The following is a 14,709-nucleotide window of genomic DNA, read 5'->3' as shown; positions in this document are numbered from 1 at the left end:
TACCCATATTCATGTGATATAACAAGAAGGGTGTGTTGGGTAATACACGAGTAATATTGTTGTTTTAACATTAACTATAGTTGCCATATAATGTTTGGGCTCTTTCATTGTATTTACATTTACAAATGATTCCAATTATTATATCGATGTGACATATTGTACTTATCGATAATATTGAGAACTTTATATAAGTACTTAGGTATTTTATTTCAGATTTGGGAAAGTCGATTCTTTAAAAATGTTTTGAAACATCACATTGCAATGTGCAATTGGATACTAAAAAAGATCATTACATAAAAAACTGTTACATTTTCATGACGAAAGATGTATTTGTGTTCAATCAAAACCTAAAACTTATATCATTTTTTCTCTGAAACTCATTTGTTAATTTCAATAATGTTATTTTTTAGAAGCCACAAGCAATTTTTTTGTCACATTAAAAGTGTCCTTATTTTGCAGAACAGGCCAATTTGAGCAATTTGTTGTTTTATTTAAAAAAATAATTATATAATTCGTAATTAAGAAGGTACGATCGGTATCTAATATTAATTTATGTATACAGATTTTGTAAATCAACACTGTCACATTACTAGCATAAAAGTGTTATCTGAAAACTGGTGGCAGTGTTGTAAATTTCGAATTCTTAAAATGCATTTTTTATTGTCACCTTATCCAAGCCCTAAGGTAATATAGTATATGTATATTTATTATTCTGTGTTAACCTACCGCTTAAGATAATAAGAGCCAGGTTGACAGGGGATACAAAATAAAAAACAATTTTAGTTGTGTCTACTTATGATTAAAAAAGTTGCAAGACATTTCGGTATTTGTACATCTACACACAAAATTACACTGTTAATTTAGATCTTACCTATTTGGAATACACTGAAATGTATACATGGAATGAAAAACTATGTAAATGCTTAGTTATAAGCAACCTTATAGTATTCCAATATTAATATACTGCATCATACCAACCAGATAAAAGTGAGATGAGCCATAATATTTATTTATAATAATTATGGTTGTCTACTAAATATTAAGAATTTATCAATGAGAAATTTAAATTTTCACACTCATTAAGCTAATAATCCTTATTGGAATGTAAAAATTGTTAATTATTACATAAAAGAAAAAAATGTCATTGCTTTTATATATATGCTAAACATATTTAAATATACTGAAATATAGTAAAAGAGCTACAATTTTAACTCACCACTTGTAAATGATGGATAAGTGTCCAATAGTGATTAGCAGTGGCGGCTGTAGAGACTTACCAAAATGTAAACACAATTTTATTTCTAAATTAATAGAATACTGTGCAGAGTAAATATTTTTGGTGTCACATATGTTTTCAGCATCAACTACTTTCTTTCTTTTTTCAGCCGACACATTGCAAACTTTTTCATAGTTGTCCCAGAATTATAACTAGCATGAAAATATTATTACAGTAACAGGATTATTCAATTTCAAGGTTACCAACATTCTAAAAAAGTTGATGAGCTAGAATGAAACAATGCCCACTGGTTTGTAGTACCTGATGTGAAACTTAAAAGAAAACATTTCATATTAACCCAGTGAGAAATAAATATTTTATTAAAAATTTAGTATTAGTATGAACATCTGACATTTGTATGTACCAATGCCAATTGTTAGATTTATTGTTTTCTTTTTTCAAATAAATTTGTTCACATGGGGTACAAATTAGAAACATTTTACCAGTAAACTACACTTACATGAGTCGGTACTAAGTACTTCAAATCTGTTATTTTCATTTTCTTAGGATACATGATAGATAGTTTTCTTAGCACAGTTTTACAATTTAAAAGCTTATTAAACATCATCTATTGTAGGTAACCAAAACGCCATATTGGTACAAGCCGACGCTAACATCATAAATTTTGGATTGAATTGTACACACTGGATGGGTGCTGGGTGATCTCCATTCAGTACACAGACTTTGTAACCGGTGTCTGCATTCCATACATGTACTCTGCCATCTGTCGATCCACTGAAGATATACTGTGAGTCTGGACTAAACGATGCCTCTATAGGAATACCTTTGTTGTTTAAATGGCCTGTGAAGGTCTGAAGAGGTGTGCCATGGTATGCATCTACTAATCTTATTATGGATCCATTTGTACTTATCAGCATTGTTTTGCCATCTCGGGAAAATTTAAGTCCAGTCCAATCACATTCCTTTTCTTGGTTTAATTTAAATGTGACAAAAGGCCCTTTATCAAATGATCGCAAATCATACAATTTGATGCTCTCAGAATTAACTCCCGCTGCGAATATAAGGCCTTCAGGATCATAAGCTGCTACAGGTCTTCCGGACAAGTGCATCAAGCCCTGACAATTTGGGGAACGAAGATCCCATAACCTCAGTGTTTTGTCAAGTGACCCTGATAGAAAGGTGTCTTCCACCGGTGATAAGCATAATGTCACTACTTTTTTCGTATGACCAGGAAAATATCTTATGTATTTGTTGTCATGTAAAGACAAATACCTTATTGTATCATCAACTTTCGTTGAGCTATGAATCGCGGTGTTCTTGGCATGTGTGAAGTGAATTAGATCGACGCCGTATTTTTTACTGTTCACAGTTATCATTTGTGTCCCTTTCTCGCAATCATAAATTACAATTTGATCATCTTCACTGCAAGATATTAGCGTTTCGCCACTAGGAGAAAAGTCTATACTGTTAATTTTGTCTGTATTTTCTCGAAAAACCTTTGCTACTTTAAAGCTCCTCACAACTTGATCGACCAATTTCATCATTTTAATCTCATATATATGTACTCTTGTTAATATATATCATTAAATCCAGCGGTTCAGGTGAACTTGCTCGTTTTGATTTTTACAAGGTTTTTTTTTGCAAGAACTCTACTATCGAACACCTAAACCACAACCAAACATACTTAAATTTCACAGATAAAAATTTTTAGATAGATTCAAAATATGTTCTGTATTTCCTCTATGCTAATGAACCGTGTCCATCCGCCGGGGAGCGGCTGGTCGGCTCAAATTGCAGAAATCTCAAATCCGTCTCCCATGTTGTCATTGCATAATAGTTATCAAAACCGCTATTAAGTAAATAACATAAGCAACAACAGTGACATACTTAGTAAAATCATCCTAAATGTTCCACGTAAATTACCTAGACAACCTATTACAAGAAAATTGTATATACTACAAGTCCGTGCTAATATTGGATTTAACTCGCCCATTGTAAGAATGTGCAGTGAGTATAATGCTTTCAACATTAAATATCCCGATCTGGACATATTCAGTTCATCACTATCCAAGTTCAGAAGGGAAGCGCTGATACACTTGCTTGACGAAGTAGATTAGAGTTTATTATTTAATATTAATTTAATTTTTTTTCTATTCTTGAATATTGTTTTTTAATTTTAACTTTTTAATACATTTTGATTGTAATTCATAGTTACTATAAGTTAAATTTTATTGTTACTATTTTCAAATTTTGTTTTTGTTTTGTACCCACTCATTTTAATCCCGAAACGAGGCTCTGTTATGTTTGTTATAGTATTTTCTGGTTTTATTTTATTTTGTAATTCTATCTAGATGTTATTTGCGTGAGAATGCTGTGCATAACTTTAATAATCATATGTATCAGAATTTGTACTATTATTTATTATTTGTGATTTTATATGCATGTGTCACTGGTGTGTTATTGAATAAATAAATAAATATCATAGGAACGGCAAGTGGACAGAGTACATTATATTATGGTCGGGTAATTATAAAGGTAGGTCTATATGCACAATATTCCTGAAAGATAACTTCGATACACAATTTCTTTTACTATAATGAATAACAACGTAAAGTAGGTGGTAGGCTTTAAAAATTAGGTAAATTAATTTCTCCAACACAGTAGAAGTATATTGCGTCTACCGCACATTTTAGTGCCATATTATATTATTATATAGGACATGTGTAAGAAGTAGACTGGGGATGCATCATATTAAATATGTATCCATTGTTGTACACAAAATACACAGATGTATATAGAAAAGGCACATGTTACAAATATTGTACAAAAATATGATTCTGCTTATTGTTTTGGTGTAAATAAGTACCTCATACTACTATACATACATTTGAAATACAGTATTATGGTAAAATTACTTACCTAAGATACTCTGTAAAGTTACTATAAAAAAATAAAGTAGACATAGAATATATTTATTTCAGATTAGCTATTTTTTATATGAAAAAAAAATAGGCTACCAGTAAAAAATTAAATAAAATCTACATTTATTTTTCAAGTTTAACTTTCAACTTTACGTCAATCATTTTTCAAGTGTGTACAGCCTTGTGAAGTAATGCCTATGGTAAAAAAAATTAGCTCATTTGGGTAACAAAATGGACGGATCACGGAGTGTAATGGCGCTTCTTGTGATTCCGAGTGTTGTGTTATATGCTTAGTTCTGCATTGAATCTCTTTAATACGGTGGACGAATGTTAAAATTTCTCTCTACCGCCGGTTACATCTAGAAAACGTGACTTTATTTGATCAGTAATATCGAGGGACCTAGATTTTTAGATTATGGTATCCATTTTGTGAACAACCTTGTTGGTGTGGCGTTTTAGTAAGTATCGTTATCTTATTTTCTTATGAGTGGAAGTTATATACCATGTACCGACATCTTAACAACTAATAATCTTACAATTTGTTAGCCTATTAGTATGTTATGTACATACTTGAACTATTTGAATAAGTTTTCTTTGCCAACGTTATACCTGCTCTTCGTGAACTCTCTCTTGAAATGTGTTACGGTACCTACATGTATCTAATGTAGATATGCAAAGAATATTTGTATTTAATTTGATTAAGCATATTTTAAATCTGCCAATATGATAAACCATTTTAGAATAGCATTTCAGGTAAGGCATTGTATATAATGTCAACAATATTTGGCTTACTGTCATGGACTTTACCTACATAACTGAAATTATTTCACATGTGGCAAAATATTAAGACATTATTTAGAAGTGTCAATTGAATATAACACTTGTGTTGAATATCATATAAAGAAATTATGTTTTAGACTGAATGATGATATTAATGAAATTATTAAACAATATTTTGTTAAATAGAACTTTCAGATAGTGTAAAAATATTTTATTTATATTAATATAATTAATGTGCATGAAAATAACTTGAATTTGTTCAATTCATACTAATTTTAATCCTACCTGTTTTACTTAAATTGCACATCAGTATGTTTACATTGTTAGTTAGTTTGATCAAAATAAAACAGCCTTAGTATGTAATGTCATGCTACAGCCATGATTATTGGACTTTTATGAATTCTTGTTTTTGTTTGGTGGACTTTTGTTATAATGTATGGAAAGTAAATGTTTGTATTAAAAGGCAGAATATTATTGTGTGTATCTTTTAGTTCTTACATGAAGTTTGTAATTAATTGGTTTGGTTGTAAATGCATTCAATAGCTTAGTTGTGAGAAGTGTAAACAGTTACATAGGTATCTGTTTTTTAATTATGTATTTCCTATTTACAACTTGTTAAAAGTAGAAAAATAATAATGATAAAAAGTAAATACATCTTGGATGAAACTACAATAATAATTATATAATACTATGATAATATAATCTTACTGTGAGGCTGTAACTGAGTATAAAATGTAATTTGTAAATATATCAATAAATGGATCACTTCTGTTTTGAGTCTCTTATATCACCAAAAGGTTTAAAAATAGAATACATTCTGTTCCATATAACATCAAGCAGATAATCATCCTTACATCACTGATAGAAATTAGAGAACTCTTTGTTAATTTGAAAAATACACCAGAATTGGATACTCTAATCGCCTAAGGGGGATTTTCATTTTGTAGGTGATGGGAACCTGGGATGTAAAAGTTTACCCATTGCATTACTTAGGTATTTCTAGTGTCCGTAATATTGCATTCTTATTTGAAGAACATAGAAGTCAAGGTTTTTATTGGCCATTTTGTGACTTATCATTATTATTACCTTAGATTCTATAGCTTTAAGTGATAGGTGCCACGCAAAGTCAGGTAATATCTTCTGAGAACCTATTGTTGTAATTGTATGTGGATAGTACTTGAGTATTAATTAATCTTAAAGTTTTTTTACATTATATATTTAATTTCCATGACATTGCTGATATCACTGTACAGATGTCTCAGTTAAATGTGCTAAAATCAAAGTGCAGAATGAGAACATCCTTTCAAAAAACACAATTACCTTTGTTTGATTTCTGTAATTTTAATAACCTGATAGTGATGTGGATAACTGAACTAACTGACACTTATGTTTAGAAAAATAAATAAACCAGTTATTAAAATAAACTTATGTAAATTATTTCTCTAAACATAAGAAAGAAATATGGTTTTTAGGCTCTTATTTCACTCATTTTCTATTGTCAGACTGGCTTATGCTTGAGAGTCAGTTTGTCAGTGTAATTTTTTTTTCTTTAATTAAAAACCTAAGGTTCACAGTACTACAGAGAAAGTAACTTATAAATGAATTTAGAAATTGTCCTACTTATGTGCTATGTGTTTATAAAGCTATACTTGCAACTTCATATAAAGTGGTAGCCAACTGATTAGGAACACTGGTGTAATAGAAATAAGATTTTATTTTGGTATCATGTAACATATGTTTCATAGTATTTTTATGTAACCAAATTATTGGATAGAAACATTTTGAGAGTTAGTACTGTGGTTTAGGGTCTTTGTCATCCTCTGTATAAGGCAACATAGTTTTTTTTAATTCCTAATTTTACCCTCTGAGGCCAGTTATTCTCAGCTTCTAAGGTTTCTTGAGGAGAAGATAGAACTATTGTAATCTCTTCCAGATTACTTGTAAATTTAATTTTGTCCACAAACTGGCTCTATAAAGGCACTAATATTATATATATTCCAATAATTTGCATTTAGCTTTTTAGGTTGCAAATCAATAATCCTCATATATGTCTAATTAAAGTAAAGTCAACACCATTTATTATTCTGGCTTCTTGGAATTAAATTTTGTTGTGTATGGTGTACTATACTGAACCTTTTGTATTGGTTTATGATGCATGCCTGTAATACGCACGTCGCTAGAACTCACAATACAGTTTAGATATAATATTAGAAAGTAATTATATTACGATTTTTTTTTTGTTGTTTTGCATATTAAATGGTGTAATTTTAAAAACCATATTTCAAAACTTATGAAATTTATATTTTAAGCAAATTGTAATTGATATTGCAATTGCAATGGAATTGGTTTGATTCAGGTATTTTATAAAATACCTAAGTAACATATGAATACCTTGGGCCTCAAAGCAATGTATGAAATATTATGAATGTCATTGTCAATTATTATACTTTATCTAGGTAATGTATATAATGACCAAGGAATTGTATAAAGTACCTGCTGATTCATCAGCAATATGTTAAGTAAATAGATTTTGGTCTATATTTATCAATATTAAGTAAGTACCTACATATTTATCTATAAAATGTTTAATAAATAAAACATTATTATAATGGTATTTTACAACATATTGGCTAAATCATGTTATAGCAATTGTAAGTTGGGTAAGTTTACCTAGGCAGCAGTAACATCTGGGTAAAAGTAAAAGTCATATATATTTGTCCCCAAACCCCATAAGAACATTTAATATATCTGGGTGCACAATGGCAGCATAAATATATGGACATCAAAAACATTCATTGAAAAGGGCCACAGAAATGTTTGACAGTTTTTAAAGAACACCCACACTTCAGAAATGGAAACAGTTTCTATATATTATCAAGTTTTTATATCATTCGTGTGCCACTAGTTGATAGAAAGATGGATTTTATTTTTGGCTTCCGCAGTAGGACCACTTTTTATAAATATTTACACATGCATAGCTTAGCATTCTTTATCTTTCTAGTGTTACACAGGGTGTTATCCTCACATTGCCAGCTATGCGTGGTCTCGTGTAATCAGAGGAGTGAGTCTATTGATACTTACTGTTAAAATTAAATTTACGGGCTGATACTGAGCAGAAAACCTTAATTACACCTTACCCGATCGGTAATCAAACCCGACACTCGGCACGGAAGTCGTAATACAACTACGCTACCCAGTCATTCCTTTTATGGTTAGAAATTAAATAGTGTTATTTGCATTTGCACGCATTATTCAGCCAGGATCTGATCACTAGATAGCTAGGTTTCTGGAATAACTAATAATAAAAAACCTCTAATGAAAATCTTAATGACACTAGATTAAAAGAAGAACAGAAATATTGTTTCGTCTTTATCATTTCGTGCAAGACGTGTCATTTTTTTTTAAGATTGCGTACCTGCGGTAGTTGTATCTCAGATCACATAATTTTTTAAATTAATTTATAGAGGAATCTATTCATATAAGATAAGACTAATCTGTTTATAATTTGGATATAACTGATATTTTATATTTTTTTGTCTCTGACATAAATATTGCAAAATGGTTTACCCAATGACGCTACTTTTGTGAGCACATAGTAAAGTTCCCTGGATGAAATACGCTAGCAATAATAAGCTAGCAATGCAAATTTAAGGATGTCATATATCAAAACTATGTTATATTGATTTATGCTAGATATTGAACCATACTGGTTTTTTCTTTACCATAGTGTTTGACTGTCATACATGATTTCTTATATTTACGCAAATTTTAGACATCGAAATAATACAATTTTTCGGGTTTGATCGCGGTAATATTTTTTTAATATTTTAAACGTTGTATAATTGTAAAATGTGGGTAATATTGCAACATTAAATTTTCCGACGCAGATGAAGATTGCAGTCCTCGAAAGTTTGGGATAAAATTATCATTAAAAAAACCGCGATAATCCCAAATATACTTTTATTTCCATGCCACATATTATCGAAAAAGTAGTAGCCGGGAGCGAATAGCTAGTTACTAATAAAGGCATCGAGAATTTAATTAGGTCTACTTTACACTACTTACATAATAACGTTTAAAATCTGTATAAGAAAATAGTAAACTGCATCGTTTACTACGTTTACTTAATAAGTAATATGAATGAGATTCATATTATATTACTGGGAGTATTATAATTGCACGCAAGGTCCAAATACCGCCACATATGTAATAAGAGGGAACGTGTAACATGTTGGCATTCAACTTGCAAAAGAAACAATATTGGGGAATGCTGCGAAGTGCAATCGCGAACCCATGAAACTATTTACCCTCGCGATTTAGTGGGGGTCTCGTAACGTCAGTGAAGAACCAACATTACATTAATCCAACAGTTGTCACTAGCCTTTTTATTGTACTTTAATTTTTGGCAGGTGTGATACTGTAGGCGATAAGCCGGGTAAAACAAAACGCCGCGGTTTCGATTCCCGCACTGAGAATTAATATTTGTGTGATTGTTGATTGGCGAATTTAATTAATGAATATTTAATTGTGGGACTGAAAAAATATTTTTTGTTCTTAGTTCCTTCTACCCAAGACACAAGAGTTGCATATTAGATAGGGGTTTAGAACCGTAAGTGTGTGCGTTTAAAGTTACATAAAAACTGTGGTTCCTCATATATCAATATAATATTTCCATCTTTTAAAGATATTCTGTTACAATTGAAAGAGATATTACGTAATAATTGTGTATACCTTTTCTAGCAAATGTATTGATGTTCGTGTGTGTAAGACCCCTTCGAGTAACCAGATATTTATAACATTTAGTTGGTACAAATAGTTTTGAACTTATCCTTAGTCTGTACCAACAGCTGTATATTATTTCCGAGTTATCAACGTTTATAATATTTATGCTTATGACTGTACATACGCCAGAAATAAATATTTTAGGATAAAACTGCTTTTATAAACATTACCCGTTGCGTATACGGTATTGAATACAATAACTAGGCGAAGTGTAAAATAAATAATATCTCGTACATTATCTAACCGTTTTAGTTATTCTATAAATTTCGAGCGTAATTATATAGAATACAGGATTATACAGATTGCCGTAAATTATATAAAGTTGCTACATTTTATTAATAATTTGTTTTAATTAATATACGTTCATTTTAGCTGGACATAATTTGATTTTACCTGCAGAACTAAACGGGAAAAGTTGTATGCTATATGTCAATGTGTATATCATAAGCGTATAGCTTTTCCCCTTAGTCTTGTCAGTAAAAATCGACATCTATGGAAGAAGGAATTTCCAAGATCACGTTTTTCAAGACTGCAGTCAAGAGTATGCAAATCATCAAATAACAATTTAACTACTGCACATATGCATGCGGTAGTCAAATTATTGTTGACTTTTTCATTTAATAGCTATGTTGCATGATATGTTTGTAAAAAAAAAATACTTTCATACTTGTCATTTATAAAATTTTCTTTACAGAATAAAATGGGAATATCACATTTTGTTTGGATTCTTCTTGAAAGAGACCCTATGTTAATTCACTCTTAATAGAGTGATGGACTCATATAACTTATTTGGTGATGATGGAAGCGGTATGTTGGAAGGACTCACTGATCTCGGTGGAACCGACAGCTTTGCTGGTAGCTCGTCATCAGGAGTAGCAGGAGATAATAAAGATGCAACTGAAAACAGGTACAACTAAACACTATTTATCCCGGGAAAATATTATGTATAGCAGGACTTTTGTCCCGGAAAATATTTGACGCTGGCGGAGTCGTGAAGATAAGCTACATGGCTTGATTTAAACGCACATGCGTATAAATCAAAAATATAATAAAATGCATGGCAAAGATTATATTGCTTGTATTTTATCATCTTGTATTAACATATACCTATAAAAAGGTAAATTATGTTTGAATTGTAGTAGTTATTGAAGTATGTTTTTTTAATTTTTGTTATAAATAAATATTTTTTATCTTTTTTGTTGGCAATAAATTGAATCATTTGTACTCAACGAAAAAATTATTATTCTAAATTCGATTTGGTTTTGAGGACTTCCCTTCCAAACCACGCACAAATGATACAAACGTAAAAAAGACACATCGAATTGTGAGCCTCCTCCCTTTTTGAAGTTTGTTAAAAATAAATTATAATTTATTGAAAACATTTTGAAAGTCTTATAAACAAGTGTATATTCATTCAACAAATTTATAAACTTTGGAGACGCATAATTATAAGTTATTGTCATAGAAACTTTACAAAATTTTACAATAGGTGGATTTTTCAGATAGAGAGTAAGGCAGATTTTTTTATTATGAAATTAGGAATTATATTTAGATCAGATAAATGGCAAAATATATTGAATATAGTCAGATTATAATTCCTAAGAATAAATTTATATCAATATGCAAATTAATAATCATCTGCATGGTAAAGTTACAGACAGCCCTACAGTCAGGGTGGGGTGGCTCCGGAAGGAGGGATTCAAAAACTGACTTCATTTGGAGGAGCACCTGGCGGTATAAGCACAAGTGCTCAACCAGTGGCAAATCCCAGTGCTGGTCCGCCAGCTCCTGATTACCACGACTATGGCGGGTATCCTCCACGGCCTAGATTACCGCAACCTCCCCATGCTTCTCTACATCCAACTCATCATGTGCATCCTTCTCACTCATATCCGGGATATCATCCTGGACCGGATGCAATGTATGCTATGCCTGATCAGCCGGGTATGTAATTTTTTAAATATTGTATTTAAATTTCGTATCCCTAAATTAACAGAAAACATCTCGCCAGTCTGCATTTAAGAAGACGTAAATACTTAAGCGCAACACCAATGTCTTATACGTGTTTTCTTTTTTTTATACAAGCGTAGTGGGGTCTAGATAGATTTCGACTGACGAAAGATGGTTAGAACTCGTCAGTCGACAGAATTATATCTGCCTTTTTGAACAAGATATACACAGAGTGATCCCGCAACCGGACACATATGGGCCACTATGGTGGGTTTAATAGCTTATGTTCGGTGGTCGCTTTCCGGGCGGGTAGAAAATATATCCTACTACTACCAAACATGTGATTAAGACTATGTGGATAACTAGATTCAAAAAGAAACAGCTAAAACACGCAGTAGACTCTAGGAATTGGTTTTGATAAATTCTGAAATGATAACACTCTAATCAATTTTACCAACAAGGGATTGATTCTGTTGATACTGCAAAAAAATTCAATTCGTTCAATTGGATAGTGTAACAAAAAGGATCAAACTATGTAAAGTAATAATATTAGGGAAAACTGTTCCAGAAGGAGTAAGAAGTTGGTATATAATTTGGATGTTATTATCATAGGATTCCTCGTATATAGAATTCTAACAAATTACAGGTATTGGAGATATGGGTGTGTGGTCTGGACCAACAGGCGCGAACAGATATTCTCCAATTACACCAAGCTACAGACACTCATATGAGCACCAGCAAAAAATGCACCAGTATCCTCCTCAGCAGGTAAGTGGCATTAACAAAATTGGTGTTTTCCGAAAATATTTGTAACCCTGTACCACTGTAAGCCTCTTGTAACGTTTTCGTAAGTGTCGTAGGTTAATTAGTTTAAGACCTAAATAGTTCTCGCCTGTAAAGATCGCGACGCCTTCTTGCTGCAATTGTATTAAAATTATATATACTGTTTCCTCTTACGTGCCAGCCCGAGCTGGCTTTTATATTTTTTTGTTAATTTTACTTCGAATTACTTCGAGGTTTTCATGTTTTCAATGCCCAGACATTCCACTAAACAAGGAAACCTGGCTTTACAGTTGTGTCGCGTACCATCAGGCGGGCGGCTTGCTTTTTTTTGTATATAAAAAAATAAACTACCTGAAATGCTTAAAACTGTACATTTTAGAATGTTTATAGTCCTTTTTCGTACAAACTAGTTGTGCGTGCAACTTTGTCTATGTTGACTTATATTTTATTCTTTTTTAAACTGTAATTAAACTTTTCTTTCACTTTAATTACATATAAAGGTAAAGTGTAGTGGTAGTACGCAGCCTAGTGCTATGAAATTTGAATTAAACTTAAAAAATGCACCTATATATTTATTTTGAAGGTCGATTTTGATTAAATAAACATTGGATTTATAATAAGAATAAAGTTCAATACTTACATTTAAATTACTATGAGTGTCTTAAGTATGATACACCAACGAACACGAATATTGTACGATTTTCTTAAAAATGATGAATTGATGGTGTTATGCATTATTTTGGTTATCAGGGTGCTGGTATAGGGGCTCTTCAACCACAAACCGCTTCATATTTGCCTCGACAGCCTCATTTCTCGCAACCCACATCACAACAACTTTACGGCCAACAACAGGTAAGGATTGCTAAAACTACTAATTTAGGTTTGAAAAAAGAATTTATTAAAATATTGGATGTCTAAAATTTTATATTCTTATGCCAGTATAATAGGCGTATTTGACGAAATTGTTCTATTTTGATTCGACTCGCCAGCTCGGAATTCGCATGGATTCATACTTGGTATTGCATACTACCTTTAGCTTAGAATGAGCACGAATCTATGCACAGTATTATTTGTGATTAAAATGAATAGTTTATATTGATAAAAATGAATAAATATTGTAATATTAATGTAGTAAGGAAACATGCGTAAGCTCTTTCTTCTTATTTGGTTAGGATAAGTCCATCGTTGTTTGCAATTTTTATGGTAAAGACGATTCTTTACTTTATTATTATATAAATAATAAATTAAACCATACATTTTCGCTGGTTTAGTTTTAATATTGCTAAAAGCCGTATGACTATGATTTACTCTTTGCTCCCTGCACATTTTCGGAAACTTTATTTCGTTTCATTACAGATGTATGTTTTATATTATCATTTGTAGAATCCCGTTTGTGTTGTCGCCACAATATATTCCGGGTATTTATTTCCTCTATTTTTTCTTTGTTTATTCAGCCTCGGCGCGGGGGATTTAGAATCATCAGTTTAGTCATCTTGCTTTGTTTTATGCTATTTATCAGTTTTTCTTTCAATTTAGTGTACGATTCAGAAATATTTGTATTGTCTTTCTGTAAAATTTTGTTTAGTTTTACAAATAATATCTTCATACTGTATTTTCTTATGCGGTGCTAATTCTCATCGTTTAACTTCAACATATAGTTATTTGTGGTGAGATAGAAGTATCTAAAATAGCTAAATGAAAATAGCGTTCTTCAAGATGGAGACATAAATTATCAATGGTAGATTTTTATTTCATTCTCTCTAGTAGAATATTTTTCATCTATTTTATATAAATTAATCCTGTTTTAACTTTCCAGTTGGATTTACTTATATAAGACCGTACCCCGATTATTTACTATTAGATTAAAATTAAAATCACCGATGATGATTACATGTTATTTTTTTTTGCTTGAATATTCATTTAGAAATTGTCATATATTTGTACCTGGTTCCCTATGTTTTGTTCCAATATCTAAACATAAGCATAAGTAGCTAAATCATATTAATATTTTGCATTTCACATTTATATATTTTTTGTAGTTTTTGGGAAATACTGTTGGAATACCTGTATACCTGTGTCAGATCGGAGAGGGTTTTTAACATATTGTATACTTTCTCCTCTGGTATACCATCCAAAACCCTGCGGTGGCTTTAGAAACACATTAGCGATGGATTATGTTTTTTTTTGCAAGTGGCCAGTTAATCAGCGTACACCTTTCTACAAGGTGTGTTATAATTGTTTTGGGGGCTCAAAAGC

General features: G+C 31.1%; 2 protein-coding genes across 2 annotated transcripts in view; one reads left to right on the top strand and one right to left on the bottom strand.

Annotated features, from left to right (window-relative positions):
• Positions 1-777: 777 nt before the first annotated feature.
• LOC115441041 (WD repeat-containing protein 82) lies at positions 778-2,951 on the bottom strand. Its single transcript, XM_030165616.2, has one exon. It carries the CDS (start codon positions 2,779-2,781, stop codon positions 1,834-1,836), a length of 948 nt encoding a protein of 315 aa, XP_030021476.1. The 5' UTR covers positions 2,782-2,951; the 3' UTR covers positions 778-1,833.
• A 1,380-nt stretch (positions 2,952-4,331) lies between these two features.
• The window catches only part of LOC115441038 (chromodomain-helicase-DNA-binding protein 7), a 33,810-nt gene continuing 23,432 nt past the window's right edge, over positions 4,332-14,709 (top strand). The window contains 5 exon segments of the mRNA XM_030165612.2: positions 4,332-4,616; positions 10,415-10,627; positions 11,372-11,664; positions 12,317-12,438; positions 13,204-13,305. Coding sequence (XP_030021472.2) covers positions 10,491-10,627; positions 11,372-11,664; positions 12,317-12,438; positions 13,204-13,305 — 654 coding nt within the window. The 5' untranslated portion in view covers positions 4,332-4,616; positions 10,415-10,490.

The sequence above is a fragment of the Manduca sexta genome, chromosome 23 (genome assembly GCF_014839805.1).
Source record: "Manduca sexta isolate Smith_Timp_Sample1 chromosome 23, JHU_Msex_v1.0, whole genome shotgun sequence".
Classification (NCBI taxonomy): domain Eukaryota; kingdom Metazoa; phylum Arthropoda; class Insecta; order Lepidoptera; family Sphingidae; genus Manduca; species Manduca sexta.
This window is presented reverse-complemented; position numbering and strand designations above follow the sequence as displayed.

Bases quoted from the DNA above. Each gene is read 5' to 3' on its own strand.
- LOC115441041 (XM_030165616.2), bottom strand. From the start codon at position 2,781: ATGATGAAATTGGTCGATCAAGTTGTGAGGAGCTTTAAAGTAGCAAAG.